Raw genomic sequence first — 19,682 nt, forward strand, 5'->3', positions numbered from 1 at the left:
TTTATAATGTTACAAAATATTTTTATTGCAGATAAATGCTTTTCTTTTGAACTTTCTATTTATATCAAAGCATCGTGAAATCCTGAAAATGCATTCAAATTTCCACAAAAATACTGTTTTCAATATTGATAATAACAAGAAATGTTTCTTGAGGGGCACCGAATACTGGAGGAATTAATCATAACATTGATTAAATCATATTACAGTTTGTTTTAAAACTTCATTTTAATTTGTAAAAATATTGTACAATATTAACAGTTTTACTGTATTTATGATCAATAAATACAGCCTTGGTGAGCATAAGAGAGTAATTTTAAAATAATTTAAAAATAAATCTTATTAACCACAAACTTTTGAATGGTACTTCACATATTTCCTGTTTTTTGGGGGCCGTATAAGCCATTTAAAAATCAAAGAAAACCGTTTCATATTTCATAAAACCATGTCCCAATAAGAAATGTTCCTGCTTTTAAGTAAAGTGCAATTAGTGACATACATTTGAAACATGCTTAACCCCACAATTAACATCAACAGAACCTAAGATTAAATGGCTAGACACTGCAAGTGAAGAGAGCTTGATGAGAGTAATTAACATTGATTTTTTAAAATCTGATCTCGGGCTGCGAGAACCGTTAAGTATACGCATACATACAGATATATACTGTTTACAAACAGGCTGTCATTGATTTGATCCACAGAAGGAAGTGTTATGATGAGAACCATTAATCGCTGTTCATCTGCGCCTCTCTCATGCCTGCTCCTCACATAACCCTGAGCCCTCCAAACCATAAATCCAGAACCAACCCTATCATTAATAATGAGAAACTTGAATTGCAAACAAATTTCACATCAGTGTCAGACTGCTTTTCTGAATAAGCTGGACTTTGGCCTGTGCTATCATTGATATTCAATATCAAACCACTAATTAGTTCCTTTGAGAAGAGCTTTTGGCGGAACGGGAAGCTTCTGTGAAAATGTGAAGTATAGGTAGCTATTAATGTAATGCCTGTGGACTTACTCTAAAAACTCCAGATGGTAGAATGCTAAGTGTTTACTTTAAAGAGAAAGCATTCGTTCATTCTTTTTTTCTCTATAAAAATGCAGTTTGAAGGAAGCTGAAACGAATACACAAATAATATACTATAAAACATGGGCAGACAAAACCACTCAGTTATACATTATATATATTAGATTCATCTGTTTCCAAAGGCCGACAAGTTAAACAGCAATGGTGTCACATGAATCTCATGAAACATTACATTTACAGCATGCACATGAAAACCCAGAGAGAAACACTTTCCGCATGACATTTCCTTTCTCCAGCATGACTTTAATTATGATGCATCACCCAGAGCCATTTTGTTTGTTTCCTGGAAAGTAATGAATTAAGTCCCCTACCTGAGACTGTGGCGTTTCATTTTCTCCATAATCATCCCAACTCTCAAAGCTCAAAACTCTCAAAACTCTCAAATCTATTGCAATTTCGTTTCTAGAAACATGGCCGGTGGCTTGGGTTCTGTACATGGATGGATAATTGCTTTTTGTAAACTGCATATAGAGCAGAAAATATGCCTTAAAAAGACTTTGCATGCATCATAAGTTTCTGTCATAATCACTCCCTAGATGTTTTATAACACATTTTAATAATCCACACTTGATTTCAAGGTGAGAGAGACTGAAATAAACATCATTACATGCATCAGCGTCTGCCTTTACAAACTTTATCAGCCCAAACAGTCAACCACCTTATGAATGTGACTCACCAAATCATGTATTCCAATACTGTTCCAGCCTTGCATTATGGGTAAGAAGGAAATAACGGTTGGGATTATCCAGCATCCTCCGATCATTAGAGCCACTCTCAGTGGTGTCATCTTATTCCTGTAGACCAGTGGCTGGCAACAGATGGCATAGTACCTGTAAGGAAGGGTAAATAAACAGAATCCTCTGAATATTCTTCATTTGGCCACCCATGCAATGTATACAAAACAATTAAGACAAAATAATTGTACATGAATATTTGTGTGGAAATATTAATATGTACTGCAGTTCTTGGAAACTGCAATTTTAATATGCATGTGAAAGACAACAACCTTGAACAACCTTTAGGACGATGACCTGTCAATGCCCCCGACTGACAAACTGTCAACCTATCAAGCATCTGGAAAACAGATTCTGTCAATCTGCTAGAGCTTCTTAACCTTTCCGATCTGCCAGTCTAATCAGCTCAAGGTTGTTGGTTAAAGGTGGGGTAAGTGTTATTTCAAAACCGTTTTACAAAACGGACTTGGGCGGAGTCCAATAAAAAACATGTAGCCAATCAGCAGTAAGGGGCGTGTCTACTAATGACGGTGAGGAGAGAGCGCTCAGTGCACGTCATTATTCATAAGACACGACACACATGACGGACATTAGCTGAGAACTAATATATGCTGACTTTTGCTTGAATATGCCAGTGTGTCATGTTCACTTGTCCATTTGCGATCGTATCGTTGTTCACTTCCGCGATGATAAAGACCCGTTCATTTCCACACCGTATGGAGCATCTAAATCTCCTCATTTTCAAGCGTTAGCTCACAAAATGTGTCCAACAAGTAAGATACTATACTCCTAATATACACTTACCTAAAGGATTTTTAGGAACACCATCCTAATAATGTGTTTGACCCTCTTTCGCCTTCAGAACTGCCTTAATTCTACATGGCATTGATTCAACAAGGTGCTGAAAGCATTCTTTAGAAATGTTGGCCCATATTGATAGGATAGCATCTTGTAGTTGATGGAGATTTGTCGGATGCACATCCAGGACACGAAGCTCCTGTTCCACCACATCCCAAAGATGCACTATTGGGTTGAGATCTGGTGACCGTGGGGGCCATTTTAGTACAGTGAACTCATTGTCATGTTCAAGAAACCAATTTGAAATGATTCAAGCTTTGTGACATGGTGCATTATCGTGCTGGAAGTAGCCATCAGAGGATGGGTACACGGTAGGGGTTGTACCGACTAGTCGACTAATCGACTAGTTGACCGTGATGCACTGTCACAATGCTTTAAGCTTGACGTCGACTAGTCGCTGGCCTATAGAGGGCGCAACAGGATGACACACAGGCTCTGTTTTAAAACAGTTAAAAATGACAAATAAATGCATACTCCGTGAGCTCTCCACAAGACATGTTTGATTACCATCTGGATGCTCAAAACTGATCGGGAGAATGCACGCTTATTGTACACGTAAGTTAATCATCGCGCTTAACTGCGTGCTGCATATTGCAACACACACACATAGCCGATCGCACATCACGCTTTGATCGTGCGCGCCTCACACAAAACCATCCAGTAGTGCAGAAATGTATTGTCAACACTGTTCTGTGATTTATCAAAAAAAATAGCTTAGAAACTGAAAAGTTCTAGCATATATTTCTTGATAACTAAAACTCACAGCTTCACTATTAGAAGAGAGACGCTGCCAGGTAGAATTAATTCACACACAATCACGCACTAACTTACTAATGCATTCATATACATGTAATCTTTATTGTGCTACTTTATCTGTTCTTATTCAGAACGAACAGAAATCTGTGAGAAATATAACGACCATAAGACAAAAAAACGTATACAAAAGCTGTCATGTAGGATCAATAACCTTATGGGCAGCGCTGTCATAGGCCATATCAGCTGTGGTTATTTCAGTCAAAGTTGCTCTTCTATCAGCTTGAATCAGTCGGCCCATTCTCCTCTGACCTCTAGCATCAACAAGGCATTTTCGCCCACAGGACTGCCGCATACTGGATGTTTTTTCCCTTTTCACACCATTCTTTGTAAACCCTAGAAATGGTTGTGCGTGAAAATCCCAGTAACTGAGCAGATTGTGAAATACTCAGACCGGCCCGTCTGGCACCAACAACTATGCCACGCTCAAAACTGCTTAAATCACCTTTCTTTCCCATTCTGACATTCAGTTTGGAGTTCAGGAGATTGTCTTGACCAGGACCACACTCCTAAATCCAAAGATTCTGCCCTAGTCGTTGCCTCGGTTACATATGTGTGGGGCGGAGCTATCAAAATAGGGGCGTGTTTGTTTTGGTGATTTGAAAAAACAACAACAGTTACCAGAAAGCACTTACCCCACCTTTAAATGATACTGTTGACATTAACTATTAGCATTCTGAGGAACCAAAGAGTCTTATATTACATCAACACAGCCAGACCTGTACAGAATTCTGTACAACATTCCAGTTCCATACGGCCTTACCAATAACACTGTGAAAGAGTCATGAACTGATATTTACAGACAAACTAACATTCAAAAGTTGGGGTTCGTTGAGAGTTTTTAAAAGACATCTCTTGGAAAAGGCTGTGTTTAATAAAACATACAGTAAAGTGGTAATATTGTGAAATATTATTACACTTTAAAATAACTAATATTTTGAAATGTAATTTAATCAGCATCATTACTCAAGTCTTCACTGCCACATCATCCTTCAGAAATCATTCTAATATGCTGATCTGGTGCATAAGAAATATTTATTCTTATTATCAATGTTGTAAACTGTTTGCTGCTTCATATTTTTTCTGATAAACAGAAATATTGTGCAGCAGTATGAATGTCTTTACTGTCACTTTTAATTCATTTAATCTGTCCTTGATGAATTAACAGTATTCTATTTTTTATCGTTTTATAGTCTATCACAAGGAATATTTTTGAAAATTTATTTTAAAAAGCTCTATTAACATTTTTTCCGAAGCAATACTGTAGGTCATACAAAGAAAAAAACAGACTGGCATAAAGAAAATGTCAACCAGAGTATTCAAGTCAGTAATAAATCCTTGACTCTAAAGAAAACCATAAGGCTGGGAAAATAAATAAATTGAACTACTCAGTTGGAGAGAGGAAAGAAGATTTAAAAGGTAAAGTACTGCTTGACCTGCACTCAAAGAGAGAAAAAGTGTAACTACACAAGACAACCCCTCGAAGTATCTACAGTTCTACCAGGTACCGCTATAAATGGTTACCAACTACTAACACAAAAAAGTTCAAAAGTTAAACTATTTCTGTTTGATTGAAACAATCTATGACTTGTTGAAAAACTGAAGATTTAATGATCATGTACCTAAAGGTCTTTACCTCTCACATAACCTTTCACCCTTCACTTCCCATCACGTTCTAAGCCTCACACTTTGCCATCTACTGCACATTGTGAGATGAACCTCGAATGAACATTTTGTGCCATGTGGCTGTCAAAGATATACATGGTTGGACAGGTCGAGTATCTCAAATAGCGAAAAGGATTGAGGAAAAGCCCAGGACAGACTTTACTCACAATCCCTTTGACTAAATGGGACAGGTCTCTCTTTTTCTCTCTCTTAAACCCAGATGTGTCAATACTCCAGTCTGTGTGTGTCGAGGTTCCTGTTTATATCCATGCCTCTGGCCATGTGTTTGGCCCAGCATGTTTAGAGCTCCACTTTGCTCTACCACACAGGGAGTGCAATGTGTCAATGTGGCCTCTGCCCATACAGGGCAAGAGTTGGAGTATTATTGGACTTATATTAGCCTCAATGCAGGTCAAAATTCTGGAACCCTGTTTTTGCAAAAATAGCCTTGCTAAAAACATAACAGATGTTCTGAGTCAACTGTTCTGTCTAATTGACAACATAACTCTACTAAAATGCATGCGTTAGGTCCCCAAATACTATACTGATACAGTTTATTGACTCGTTATATGGGGGTGTTTGAATGGGACACATCATTCTTTCGTAAAAACTTTGGAAAAGATGGGCCTTAGGAGATTTGCAGTAGTGAGGGGAAGCATTTGTTAGTGAGTCAGCAGAAGCTCTGACCAAGCATTACTTACAGTCTTAAATCATTCCCAGGTAGTGTCAGATAACACCAGCTGGAACCGAGCACTGGCCTCTTTCCTAATTGGACTGAAATGTAATTTCTGCCAGGACCACTATCGTCAAAGATGATTGACAATTAGCATATAGTTTGGATTGGCGGTATGGTTCTGTTCTGGGCAAGATCTCCCAGCACATCCATCCATACAACTTAGCACAGAGAGCAGCAATAACCCCCCTTAGGGTAAACAGAACAGAACCAACACAATGTATTGCAGATATCATTAATGTCCATATTTAATGTACAAAATAATTCAGGGATTTAGTCTGATTTAAGGGGAACTAGAATACCATATCCTCACTGGACGAGAGGAGGAGATGGGGATGGAGGAGGGTAAATGAGTTCTGGCAAAATGTGATCTCGCGAGACTAGACTGTGATGAGATTTCTCGTTGAGTTGAAAAGCTGTCTCGGAGGGGGAAGTTAGGATACAATATGCCAATGCTACATTTACATTACGCCTTCACTCTAGTTTTACTTTTTATAGAAATAAAAACAATTTAATTCAAGTTATAACAGTCACTTTAATTCCATCAGCTCATGATCTAGAATGAGCTATTCGCATCTTGCCCAGCACTGATCATGCGAAGAGAGCGCACGCGTGTGTGTTATGTGTTAATAAAGCACTCGCACTGACCGTGTAGCAGAGTGTGTGTTACATGTAAGTGAACTAGACAATGGTGGAGGATTTGTTGCAGAAGCGCCAGACTTAATTTTTTTCAAATGCACTTTCAGCACCACCGCTGCCTATTCACAGAGTACACACGATCACATAATTTAAAGTGAAAGTAAACGGGAATCAGCATTCAAACGTGATTTCAATGAGTTTTCAATAAAAGATTTCAAATAAAGTGTTTGAAAGTGGCTCCCTGAGGCATGCGAATATCTCCCAATATGACAACTATTTAGTTGTAACCAACTCGTAGCTCTGTATCTGTATGTCTCTATTTGCGCTTTGAATATTGAGTACTTTGATTATGGTTATTGTTTGCACTTAATATCTGTGAACAATTTGTGGGAATGAGTTCAGTTAGGAGGTCAAAAGAAGCTCATGTGCAGTTCTAAGGTCTCAAAAGACAGTCATACAGGAGAAAAGTCAGTCTGTTGAGTTTTTGGCAAAACCTTTTTGCCAAAACCTACAGTGCTTGTTGTCTTTTACTGCATATGATAATTCATACTGAGAAAGTAGAAATGAAATAACATTCATTTCAAGGTGATGTGTTAAAACATTTCAAATGTACCTGCAAACAATTTTTCTAGTCATGTTTTTCATTATTGAGGATTTCTTAAAAATACTATGTAAAAAATCTTGTTGTCGTCTCGTTACGCTTGATTTTACAGAGTGTTGGATGGGTCAGTTATCTAGGTTTACAGATCTATGCCTTGTTAACATACAACTGTTCAAAATGCTAGGGTTGGTATTAATCCCCCCCTCCCCAGTTTACTGACCCCAGACTTTTGAATGTTAGTGTAGTTGACATTTTCTGCGACCTCTGCAAATTTTCCCAGCACGTCTGACTTTAAAAGCAGTACACATTAGCTTTTTTTGTTTAATTATATAATGCCTGTTTTGATTTGAATCAATTTGGCCCACAATAAAAGTCATGCACTCTCTAAAAGTATTCCCATTTCTCTAAATAGCTGAACTGGGACAATACAAATAAGGCTACGCGGAAGCATAATGGGCTTAATGTTCTCTCCTTATTCTGGCAGCATTTACTCCAGCCAGTGTTAATAAAATGAAACAATTACATGCGATGATACAATTACAGCAATTGATTTAGCGCATAAAGCACAATATGCAAGATGCTCATAAAAATCATCAAACGGCCAAGATGTCCTTAGGGATTTTGCCCTATATTTTCATTTGTGTCTCTGGCTGATAAACAAATTACTGTACCACTGCTCGGCCTTTCACACCTACATCAAGCCGGCTGTGAAATACTGTGAAGAAATTCAGTCTGGAAGACTTGCAGTTCCAGGGCTGACTGTCAATGCGGTCCAGTGCTTCTAATGCAACCGAAGCCTTGTCAAAGACGGATGTCACAAAGTCAGCTCTGTGTACGTGCTCAACCAGCTTATTGATTTTTCACCATGGCACCTGTAAGCGGTATCTAAAGGGATGAAAGCAACCGCAGGCTTGAGACAACATAACAGTTCCAATGAACAGAGCCGCCCTGACTCACATGGTGCCTGAGGCACGGGATGAGATACCTATTTTAATAGAATAAATAATCAACTACAAAGTAAGATTGAAAAATATGATAAAATGTAATAATACAACGCAGTTCAGGTGAATAAGGTAAAACATTTAACTAAAATATTTAACTAACTTCCCCAGATGATTGATTTAAAAAAATTGCAAACATTTTGCCAACAGATTTTCTGAAATGTAAACAACCAGAATGTTTTTAATTTTATTACTCAACAGATAAGCAAGGTATTTTACTGAACAGATACATTTCAAATGAAGACTAGATAACGATACTACGTTCATCAAATACTTTCACTTTAAAGGGGTGATGAATTGAGGAATCAACTTTCCCTTGATCTTTTGATATATAAAAGGTCACGGTAATATAAGAATATCCTCTAAGTTTCAGAGATGAAAATGTTCTTGTAAGTCAAAGAAAAGCTTTTATAGACAGCAGGCTCAGCAAACGGTCCTGTGCTTTATACTGACGTTAGTACGCAACGAAACACCGCCTCTACCGCGCGTCTAATCCAGTAGCCCCGCCCACCGACTCATGGAGGGCTTGTGCTAGTTGGTAAACAACAATAAATATTCAGAGGAAGATTAAGATATTGCGCTATTCCTGGTTGTGGAAAAACACAGTCGCTGCATAAGCTTCCTTCTGATCCTAATATTAGGAATGAGTGGTTGAACTTTATTTTTAATGAAGTTCCAGCTCACGTGGGGAAGACATGTTCACTTCAGTTCACTGCGGGATCGTTTGTAAACCAATCTCTGGTTGATGCTGGATTTGGATCCAACAGGAATGGTGCAACACACTTACGTGAGTAAAACGTGTTTTTATATGTAATAGTGTTGCATTGTTTTAGATCGTTTTGCTTATGTGTACGTGTCTAACAGAGCATACCTTTAGTACGCTGGACTCAGACACGTATGGGCCAGGGCTCGCAAAGCCCGGCAGGCATATGAATGTCTTAGTATTCCGTTCTTGTTCTGCTATTCTCTCTCTCTCTCTCTCTCTCTCTCTCTCTCTCTCTCTTTCTCTCTCTCTCTCTCTCTCTCTCTCTCTCTCTCTCTCTCTCTCTCTCTCGTTGACATCTGAAGTGCAGCGCGCCAAATGTGTGTGTGTGCGCGGTTCACGCTTATATCGTCCGATCTTGTGGACTATGTGTAATATAAAAATAATAGTCCAAACAATCACGGGTCGATGAGAAATAAAACATTGTGTTTGTTTGATAAAGACGTTTACGTGCCCTGTGATCGAGATAATCATTCTGGTTGCTTCTCCCTTATTCTCTCCTCTCTCTCTCTGGTGAACTGAAAGGGAAGCTGAAGCTCATTAAATATGCAAATCTTATCCAATCCTAGCCGTGGGCGTTTACTTCCAAGTCTCCAGTGACACGGCCTTAAAAACCCAGCATTCAGGAGAGAGCCTCCAAACCAGTGTAGAAAATAGCCTATTACTTATTAGTTATGATGTTTTTGAATGTAAAAACCACACAAACGTCATTAGTTGACCTCAGAAAAAAAAAAATTAAAAAGCCAGTTCATGACACCATTAAGCTCACTAAATCCCAGCCGTAGCCCATTTAGAAGTGTGTGTTCTTATGTAGAAACCTATACATGGAAGCCTGACAAAAATGATAATTTTCAAGAAAAATGTCAGACAGACTTAGAGGCTTTTGCATCTGAAGTCTTCATATGTAGCTCGCAAACAGAGTTCATTGTAAAGCATTATCTATTGTGAAGGGTCATTTCATTATGGTTGTAGCGCTGTGCTGGAATTTATTTTCAAGGAAGTACAATGTCTTTGTCTGGCTGTCACCAAACCAAGCTCAATCTTTTACGATTGAACATTGGTCTGGGGAGTCTGCTCTATATTTACTGCACAAGAGGCATGATCAACGAGCATTATTCAAATGACTCTGTACGCAATTGGATAGTCCTTCAACCAATCAGAGCACAAGAGGCGTGATCAATGGGCAACAACCCATCGCTTCTCTATCCGTCCATATTTTAACGCGCCAATAGCGCGCCATGTGAATAAGCCAGTCTGTGATTGGTTCCCACAAAAGTGTGACAGAAGCAGGATAAATGAATGTACAGGGCAAAATCAAATCACTGGCAGATCAGGCTGGGTTTACCCAGTCTAACCTTGTCTAGTAATGTGTATAGCTTCAGTAACGTCTTCAGCTAGTCAGCTTGAGATCCTTTTCATCTAAACTGGTTATACCTCTTAAGTCTAGAAGTTAATGTTTATGAGCAGTAGGATAATCAAATTCATCTGCACAGTCATGCAGAGCTGAAGCACAACCAAAACAATGTTCCTCCACAAATGGCATGCAGTTTTTTTTAACCACTAGAAGACAAAAGTTATACATTTCAATATAAAAACATGACACCATGAACCATGGATCATCTTTCTACAGCAGCAAGTCCTATCAGACCACTGCATGGCTTTCCTCTGAGAAGTCCAACTGATTTTCAAGTCCAATTGAACCACTTTCCTCATGGTTCCCATTGGCTTTGCATTGGATCAGTCAGACAAATCAAATCAACAACTTCCAAAACATGTATAAACAATCAGTCATGCAAAAGTGTTTCCCCGAGGGCCAGGCTCACAGGGAAATAGTATCGTGAAAGTCTGCGTGAAAATCCAATTCCAAGCTTGGCTGGCATTGGACAAGCTGTGATGTGGAGAATTTAACCTCCAGTCGAATGAAAAGCAAACGTCTGGGCTGAATGGGCAGACACCCAGTTCTAATGAATATAAGCTCATAAGTGAGATCCACCTATATCCCTGTTTTCACGGCTCATGTCTCTGCTGATCATTTCATGCTCTCTGTGGCTCTTTCAAGCAACGCTTCATTCATAAATGGAGCGATATGAATGCAGAGCTGTGTAAAGATTTGGAGCTATTTTAGTAGGTTTTATAAAGTGGATCGTGCACAGCCTCACTCTCAAGATAATAGTCTGGATAGAAAGCCCATTTTAATCTATATAGATCCATATAGATTAAAAAACATTTCTGGCCAGTAGACCATGTGATGTATCATGGAGAACACACTTTTTTGTCATATAAAATGCACTACACTACAGTGCAGTGCAAAGTTCTTCACATTAAAACTGGAAGATGAGATACTTGGGGAAAGTATCACACTCATGCTGCTTTGCCAATAACAATGGCATAGTAAAGTGTGCACTTTTATTTAAATGACTTCAACCTCAAATTAAATTTTAGAGGAATGCATCAGCTTAATGAGGAATAACACTGCAGTCGCATTGCGCAAGAGTGTACAACATTTTGTAAGCGCCGCTGAAAGACCTCCTGACAGCTCCCCTATTGCTCTTTTGTTCCCTGTGTTGAGGCTGATCAGGTGCGGCACTCCGCATTTCATTTCTGTAGTGCCATCTGGGTCTCTTTCTTCCATGCTGCCAAGGTGTGCAAGTCATGACAGCAAAAGCTCCTAGATCAGTTTACAACTTGCATATGTTGTTTTTTTCTAGGTCAGAGGTTATGTTTCAAGTGTTTTGTCTGCTTAATGCACTGTTGTCAGTGTGTACTACAATACATACTCCAGAACCATTCTTTTATATGGAAATAAATCTCCTTTTTTATGGTTTTCAGTGAAAACAACTAAACATCCTTAAAGCATTAGATACTATGGGCCCTATAATACGCCCAGCGCTAGAGGTCGACCGATAGTGGATTTTACCAATACCGATAACTAGGTTGGACCACACTTGCTGTTTAATTAACCGTTTAATCGACCAATGGTTTTTAAAATAAATACTGGATAAAACATAACACTAAGTACAACAGTTCTGAACTTTATTACAATAAATGAAATAAAAAACAGTGCTGAACTATGATAATGTGCTAAATTGCATTTGTAAATATGAATATATTATATTATATGAGTTCTAACAAAAAAAAAAACTGAAGAAAAAAATAAATTACAAATAAATGTTTCTTTAGCTATAACCTAGAAAAATGTCAAGCCAAGTCAACTTTATTAATAGCACTTTTACAATGACGATTGTTTCAAAGCAGCTTCAAAGTATTAAACAGGACAATATCGCAACACAGTGTATGTGAATGTCATAGGTAACTCAAGCTTAGGCCTCAAGCTAAGCTCCGCCCACAAAAAAACGGCACAATGTTCACTAATTGAAAAATAAATATACAGACCCATGAATACACCCCTCTCATTAGCCAGCTGTACATATGCATAAAAAACACATAAATAAATAAATACATAACGCAGCTTTTCTTAAACTTTAACTGTATATGATGGAATGTATTTAAGATTAAATTAAATTGTATTATTTAATAATTTTATTATATATATTTTTTATTTTTGGATTATATACTACAGTTAAGCAACATACTTCAATATAATTAAAGTCACGTTAGGATGAACTATAACTTAACACATTTATAAGGCCGTGCAGAGGAAGTTGTTTTTGGATATTTTTTTTGCATATTTTTATATTTTTTCATAGATTTAGAATTAATTAATGTTTTGGTGAATCGTGACTTGTTCTTAAAATTATTTGTTTGTGTGTGAAATGTGCATACGGATACTTGAATGAGACTCAATGATTTTTGCCACTGTTGAAGGTTAATATTGTTTATGTGATATGATTCGAATGTGTGTCCAGTTATAAAACACGTTCTGTATTCATCATAATGAAAGCACTAAACCTTTCTCTAAGTGTATCTATAGTGCCATAGTATATGATCTTGCTTACCATGGATATTTCACAAAGAAGGCTAATTTTACCTGATAATATACACAGCAATTATCAAGAAGAGCTAAAGAAGTTTGGAAAACATTTGTAAGTGGCGGCTCGTGACGCACTAATAAGACGGCTAACAAGCACCTACAATTATTATTCAACCAGAATGAGTCAGATGAGAGGAGGCATAATAGAGAGCACTAAATTAAGCATTAAATCAACACTGAGACCGCAAATCATGTGAAGAAACTCACGCTGTATCGCAGACTCTAAACACATGCTGCTCAGTGCGTGAGGTTAGAGTGAGAAATTAGAAGAGACTGCTACTGGCCCGAAGGCTGAAGAAGAATTACGTTGGAGAGAGCAGCTTTTAAGAAAAAGGCGGAGCACATTTCACACAGTCTAAATTGAGATGACATGGCTATTATTGCTCTGTGCTAAGTGAGTGCCTGAAGGACACCCGGCCAGCCTTATTGTCAAAACTCAGAGAGGCAAATGACTTGTGAAATAGCCAGAATGGGTGCCGTTTCCTTTCCACAAGATCCACGATTGTCTTAAGTGCCGCCTGTAGCCGAGCTGACTGGAACCTCTTCATTCCTTCATGCTCAGGAAAACATTACTGTCTTGATGAAAATCACATGGCAGCACGGGAGCAGACGCCAGTAAAGCGTGAATGCAAGATGCGATACTTAGGGATACACAGTAACAGAACAGAAAAGATGAACAGACATAACGATACGACTGCCAATCACGTAAAAAACTGCCGCATTGCTATTAACATTCAATGCTATTAGTGGGTTAGAGGGATGATGAATTGAGAAATTAACTTTCCCTTGAGCCTTTGATATATAAAAGGTCATGGTAATATAAGATTATCCTGTAAGTTTCAGAGCTGAAAACTCCCTTGTTTGTCAAAGAAAAGCTTTTATAGACACCAGGCCCAGAAAACAAGGCTCTCAAATCAATGACGTATTAGAAGGATGATATTTTTTTTTACGCCGCTTTGTGTACGCTGCTTCTGTAGCCCCGCCCACCGACACGTGGAGCTAAACTAATCACGCTCCCGAGCAATAAACACACCGAAGACAGCAAGATAATCGTGTGTAAACAGAGATTTAGATTAGATTCGAGACTGGATTTGCAGACATATTGAGGTTAAAACACAATGCTGTGCCTTCTATATTAGATCCGACAGGAATGGTGCAACACACTTACGTGAGTAAAAACGTGTTTTTTTATTTGTGATAGTATTGCATTGTTACAGATCGTGTGAGTAAGTGACGTGTCTAACAGAACATATCTTAGCACGCTGTCACAAGCTGGAGAATCCTTTATTTGTTGGTTCATTGTGATTCAGTATCAGACTCCCAGGGCTCGCAAAGCCCAACTTCCTGGGGCTAAGGGTTTTCTGAGACGGGCTACCAAAACGTAAGAGCGTTGGCAGGCCGGTGAATCTTAAATAGTGAAATAACATTAATTTCTTGATCTCCGTTGTGTTTGAAGAGCACACACGTGTGTGTATGTGTGAGGTTCACGCTTATATCCACCGATCGGCCTGGCCAAGTTATAAAAAAAATAAATAAATCACGGTTGGATGAGAGATAAATCATTGTGTGTATTTGATAAATACGTTTTGAGACTGAGCCCTGTCAGAGAATCATTCCGGTTGCAGCTTTCAAAACAATCCCTCATCATGTGAACTGACAGGGAAGCTGAAGCTCATTAAATATGCAAATCTTATCCAATCCTAGCCGTGTGCGTTTACTTCCAAGTCTCCAGTGCGGCACACCCATCAAAACCCAGCGTTCAGGAGAGAGCCTCAAAACCAGTGTAGAAAATAGCCTATTAGTTATTAGTTATGATGTTTTTGAATGTAAAAACCACACGAATGTCATTAGTTGACCTCAGACAACAGTATACATTTTTTTTTAAAAGCCAGTTCATGACCCCTTTAAAGGAAAGGTAGACCATTTTCCATTTAAGGAAAGTGTTTCAAAACAATTTTCACTGCATTTAATATAATAATATACTGTATTTCTAAAAAAAAAAATAGCAGGGAAGGAATCATTGTGAATCGATTGCTGTGATTTTTTTTCCATTTTCATTTAAATGATGGCCGTTGCATCAAAAGCAACTCATGATGGCATGAAGATGAATCAATTATTTACTTCAAATGTTCTTAAAACTAGAAGACAGACGACTATAGTATGCATAGACTGCAATGCTGTACAGTATGCTTGTTTGTAGGCAGGGAATGTACTGTAGCAATGTAGATAGTCACATCATTTGACTCTCAAGTCAGTAAAACCGTGGGCAAGAATAAAGAAAGAAGGAAAGAAAGTACACATGCACGTCAGATGGAGAAAGAGGTACATTTTGTAACAAACCAAACATTACCAGTCTCCCTCCTCTCAGTGTGCCCTCATGCCCCCTTTAACAAGCGAAGCACTGGAAGGCAGTCTGTGTGACTGCAGGGGCCGGATGACGTAAACTAGTGAAGCCGCTGAGCACTCAAAGCTCATCCTGAATATCAGTCCTTTGGTCTAACGCATCACTCTGGGCTAAAGGACTGGAGCTGAAAGGGTGGTGCACACCAGAGGGAAGTGCATACTAAGGCTTAGTGCTTTATTGAACTGCTAAGTGGAGTAGCTTTACAATGTGCCAGAGTCACACAAGATGTTTGAGATACTAAACCGTGTTCAGGTACCTCCTATTTTCTCCTGTTCTTATTCACAATAGAGCATTTGCTGCCAACGAGAACAAGGCCAGAAACTAAAGAGAATGTCATTGTCGAAACATAAAATGTACTATAGTTGAACGCCCATTCACAGAGTTCAGACAAATTGTCCATTACAGTTAAATGCAGAAAAAACGATAAGATCAGACTGGGGCAAACATGATGGTGCACTGGCAGGTTTGATAAAACATTTCCTCTCCGAATGCAAGCAGAAGAAAATTACAGCTTCTTCAACAAACAACCTTAACGTTTCACAAAGAGCAACACTCTTTTATGAAACCTTCAGCGTTTATGGATCTTAAATCATAAACGTATGCCAAAGCGAACATAAGAACAGTTTATTCATATTTATTTGTCACCACTGTGCCCTTGAGCAAGGTACTTAACTCCGGGTTGGTCCAAAGAGAATTTTTTTTCTTTTTTTCTATAATAGCTGTAAGTTACTTTGCATAAAATCCTCTGCTACATACAAGGTTTTCAAACTTTCTGATGTCAAACACTATCAAATAGAGTAATCCCCTGTGGGGAACCCATTTCTTAAAATTTAATGGTATATATTTTCATGTATACATTTTTTTAATAGGAATTAATAAATTCATTCAGCAAGATTGCATTAAAAGAGCAATATGCAGTGCTGATATACAGAGTATGATTATGATATTGGTCAATCAGGTCGATGGCCAAAATATTACGGCAGCAGCTATTTGCACCAGGTGAAAGTAGTGATATATTATATTGGCACCATGTGAAAGTAGCAGTTAATACCTGTGTATAAATAGTAATTAGATGCTATTTAGAATTTATTTTTGACAGATACATACTATTTAGACCTCAGTATTGTTGTACATTAACAGGATGCAATAATAACATAGACTGAGTGTAAATTATTATATTTATTAAAATTATTACATTTATGCCGCCCCTAACGCTACCCAATAAATAGTTAAACATTTCCTTATGTACTTTATTTCCACTTTTAGAACATTTTCTTCATTTTTATTGAAAGTAATATGTGATATGTGATGGGTAAAGGGAGAAGAACGAGCTCGGCAAAAAGCAGATTCGAACCTGGTCACAACCTGGCATTATCGGTGTAAATAACGTGTGCCAAAAAGGTACGCTATTTGCACTTGGTGTAAATAGACACTCCGTAAAATATCCATTATAAAAAATATCTGTTTTTGAATGTCAGCTTACTGTCCTTTCAAAACTCAATATGTGTTCTTAAGAAATCTTGCGTTCTTATTTCCCATGACAGCGCTAAACCAACTTCCTTGTTCTGGCTCACTCATAAAAACAGTTTTTACTGCCATCTAATAATGTAACCTTGACTGAAGCTCTATCACGATCACTAATGGACCATTTCTCAATACCAAATACGACATGTTATTTATTTAAAATATTACTTATTGATCAATAACATTTAAATAAACAATTTTATTCATTATAAAGGTATAAGAAGTTATATAGAAGTTAATATATATATATATATATATATATATATATATATATATATATATATATATATATATATATATATATATATATATATATATACTCTGTACATTTTTTTGTTGTTGTTGGTTTAACTTAAAAAAGTAAGTAACCTGGTTGCCTTAAAATTTTGAGTTTATTGAAATTAAAAATTTGAGTTGATACAATGAAGGAAATTTGTTTAATTAATAGAAACTCAAAATATTATTGTATCTGAAACATAAAAAAATTGATAAATCATGAAAATATCACTATTTGGCATGTTTCACTGCTCCATCAGAAATAAAACACACACAATTACCTAATATGCTTACAAAATCTTTTAATAATATTTTAATAATCTTTGTCGAATCTCAAAAAATGTTCATTGTATTAACTCAAAATTTTAATTTCAATGAACTCAAAATTTTAACGATCCTGTTCTTCGCGATTCCATCTTTCAAACTTTAGTTAGTGTGTAATGTTGCTGTTAGAGCATAAATAATACCTGTAAAATTATAAAGCTCAAAGTTCAATGCCAAGCGAGATATTTTATTTAACAGAAGTTCCCTTTCAAAGCCTACAGCGAACGGCCGGTTTGGACTACACCGCTGCGCTTCCTGCTGTAATGACGTCACTAGAACCGTTTGTTGACTAACCCTCTGCCCACAAGAACACGCAAAATAGGGGGCGTGGTCTCGTTGCTCTCCCACGTGGAGAAGAGCGCACATTCAGCGCTTGCATCTCCCCGTTATGGTAAGAGGCGGGACCTTTCCGGGCAAAGTGCGCTAAGCTGCTGTCCAATCACAACACGGGAAGCGCTGGCCCAATCAGAACTCGTTATGTGTTTCTGAAGGAGGGACTTCATAGAACAAGGAAATCATCAGGCCGTTTTTAGGACAGAGGAAACAGCGCTGTACAGATAAGTAAATTGTGTGAAAAATACTGTGTTTTTTTTACACGCGAAACATGAACTCATGTTATATTGCACACTGTAAACATAATCAAAGCTTCGAAAACACACAAAGAATGGGACCTTTAAGACAACCAGGTAACTTTTCTTCTAACAATTTTTTTACAGTGTATATATATATATATATATATATATATATATATATATATATATATATATATATATATATACAAACGTTGAAACGGTTCCAGTGCTGATACTGGGACAATATCGCACGGCTGGTAAAGGCTTTCAGCCAATTAGATTCAAGAACCTGAATGCACTGTTGTATAAATAGAGATATTTTTAATTTTACAAAATATTTATTTTTCAAATAAACGCTGTTCTCTTGAACTCTCTATTCACCAATGGAATCTGACAACAACAAAAGATCAATCACAGTTTATATATATATAAAATATTTACAATATTTTTTTCCTCTCTCAAATGTTCCCTGAACCCATTAGCACCTCTTTGTGCTACCCGGTGTGAAAAGCCCTCTCTAACATGACTATTTCCATGTCATAAGTTGTCCAGCAACAATATGTATCTCAGTCTTTGTAAAGGTGTTCCTGTTGCTCGACGTTAAGAGTTTATTAGTTTTATAATCACATGTGATCACTGCAGTGTTGGTGAACGATTTACTTGGCAAGGGACTTTGCGTGGCCACACATAGGTCACCATGGAAACAGCATCACTACACAGTCCAACTAAACTCTCAATTGCTTGTCCTCTGTGGCAAAACTATTTATGGCTACCATGACAACAGCAACTGCAGTCATGTGTCAAGACTATACGTTCATGGAATTTCAATTAATAGCATGTGATTTATACACAACCAAGATGCCTCATGAGCATCCTGAAAGGGCAAGGTCTTTTTTGTATTTTTTTTTTTACCTGTCAAGGGATATACAGCACAGGTGTAGGATGGAGGCGGTGGTCAGGAGCACGTCCAGAGATGTGCGGACCAGGCAGAAGGTCTCCCCGTAGATCCAGTCCTGATGGATCAGTTCTATGGCACCAAACGGCATCACCAGCACTGACACCAGCAGGTCAGCAAACGCCAGCGAGACGATGAAGTAGTTGGTTTTGATTTTTCTGCAGCAAAAAAATAAAGAGGACATATTACTTTCTAAAAAAAAAAAATTATCCAGCTAAAATATAAGGCCCGGTTTCACATAGGGTTTAGATTATGCCTTAGGTAATAGTTAAATTAGGACATGTAAGCAGCTTTAATAAGCATGCCTTAGAAAAAAACATTACTGGTGTTTATCATGAAACAAAACAATGGCACTGATATATTTTATGATACGTCAGTGAAAGCTGCTTTAGGTTAACTCTTACCATGGTTGGAGAATAATTAGCTACACGTAACAGAATTACATAGTTTAATTACAAAATAAATGTGACTGTAATCTGTTTAAAAAAGTGTAATTAAATTAGTTACTAATTAGTTAATAATGACCATTATTAATGATTACAAGGGGGTTACATCTGAATATATCTGTAAAAATCTAGGATATGCTGAATGTGTTGCTTTGCCTGTTTTCAATGTCCACGATGCCTCCTGACATTTAAAGGGTGTTTAGTAAGCATTTATTCTGATGCTTTTGATTGGCTCTATTGTTTGAATTTGCAGCACACCACACACAGCTACTTCATTTTAAGCATTGTTTCCCCCT

At 37.6% G+C, this 19,682-nt stretch overlaps 1 protein-coding gene across 2 annotated transcripts in view; it reads right to left on the bottom strand.

Annotated features, from left to right (window-relative positions):
- The window catches only part of htr4 (5-hydroxytryptamine receptor 4), a 149,801-nt gene that overhangs the window by 67,399 nt on the left and 62,720 nt on the right, over window positions 1–19,682 (bottom strand). For both annotated transcript variants that reach the window (XM_067456678.1, XM_067456679.1), the window contains exons 4-5: window positions 18,898–19,098; window positions 1,764–1,917 (exon numbers count right to left, since the gene is read on the bottom strand). In XM_067456678.1, the coding sequence (XP_067312779.1) occupies window positions 1,764–1,917; window positions 18,898–19,098 (355 nt within the window). The remainder of the gene's footprint in view (window positions 1–1,763; window positions 1,918–18,897; window positions 19,099–19,682) is intronic.

This window comes from Pseudorasbora parva, chromosome 11, assembly GCF_024679245.1.
Source record: "Pseudorasbora parva isolate DD20220531a chromosome 11, ASM2467924v1, whole genome shotgun sequence".
Classification (NCBI taxonomy): domain Eukaryota; kingdom Metazoa; phylum Chordata; class Actinopteri; order Cypriniformes; family Gobionidae; genus Pseudorasbora; species Pseudorasbora parva.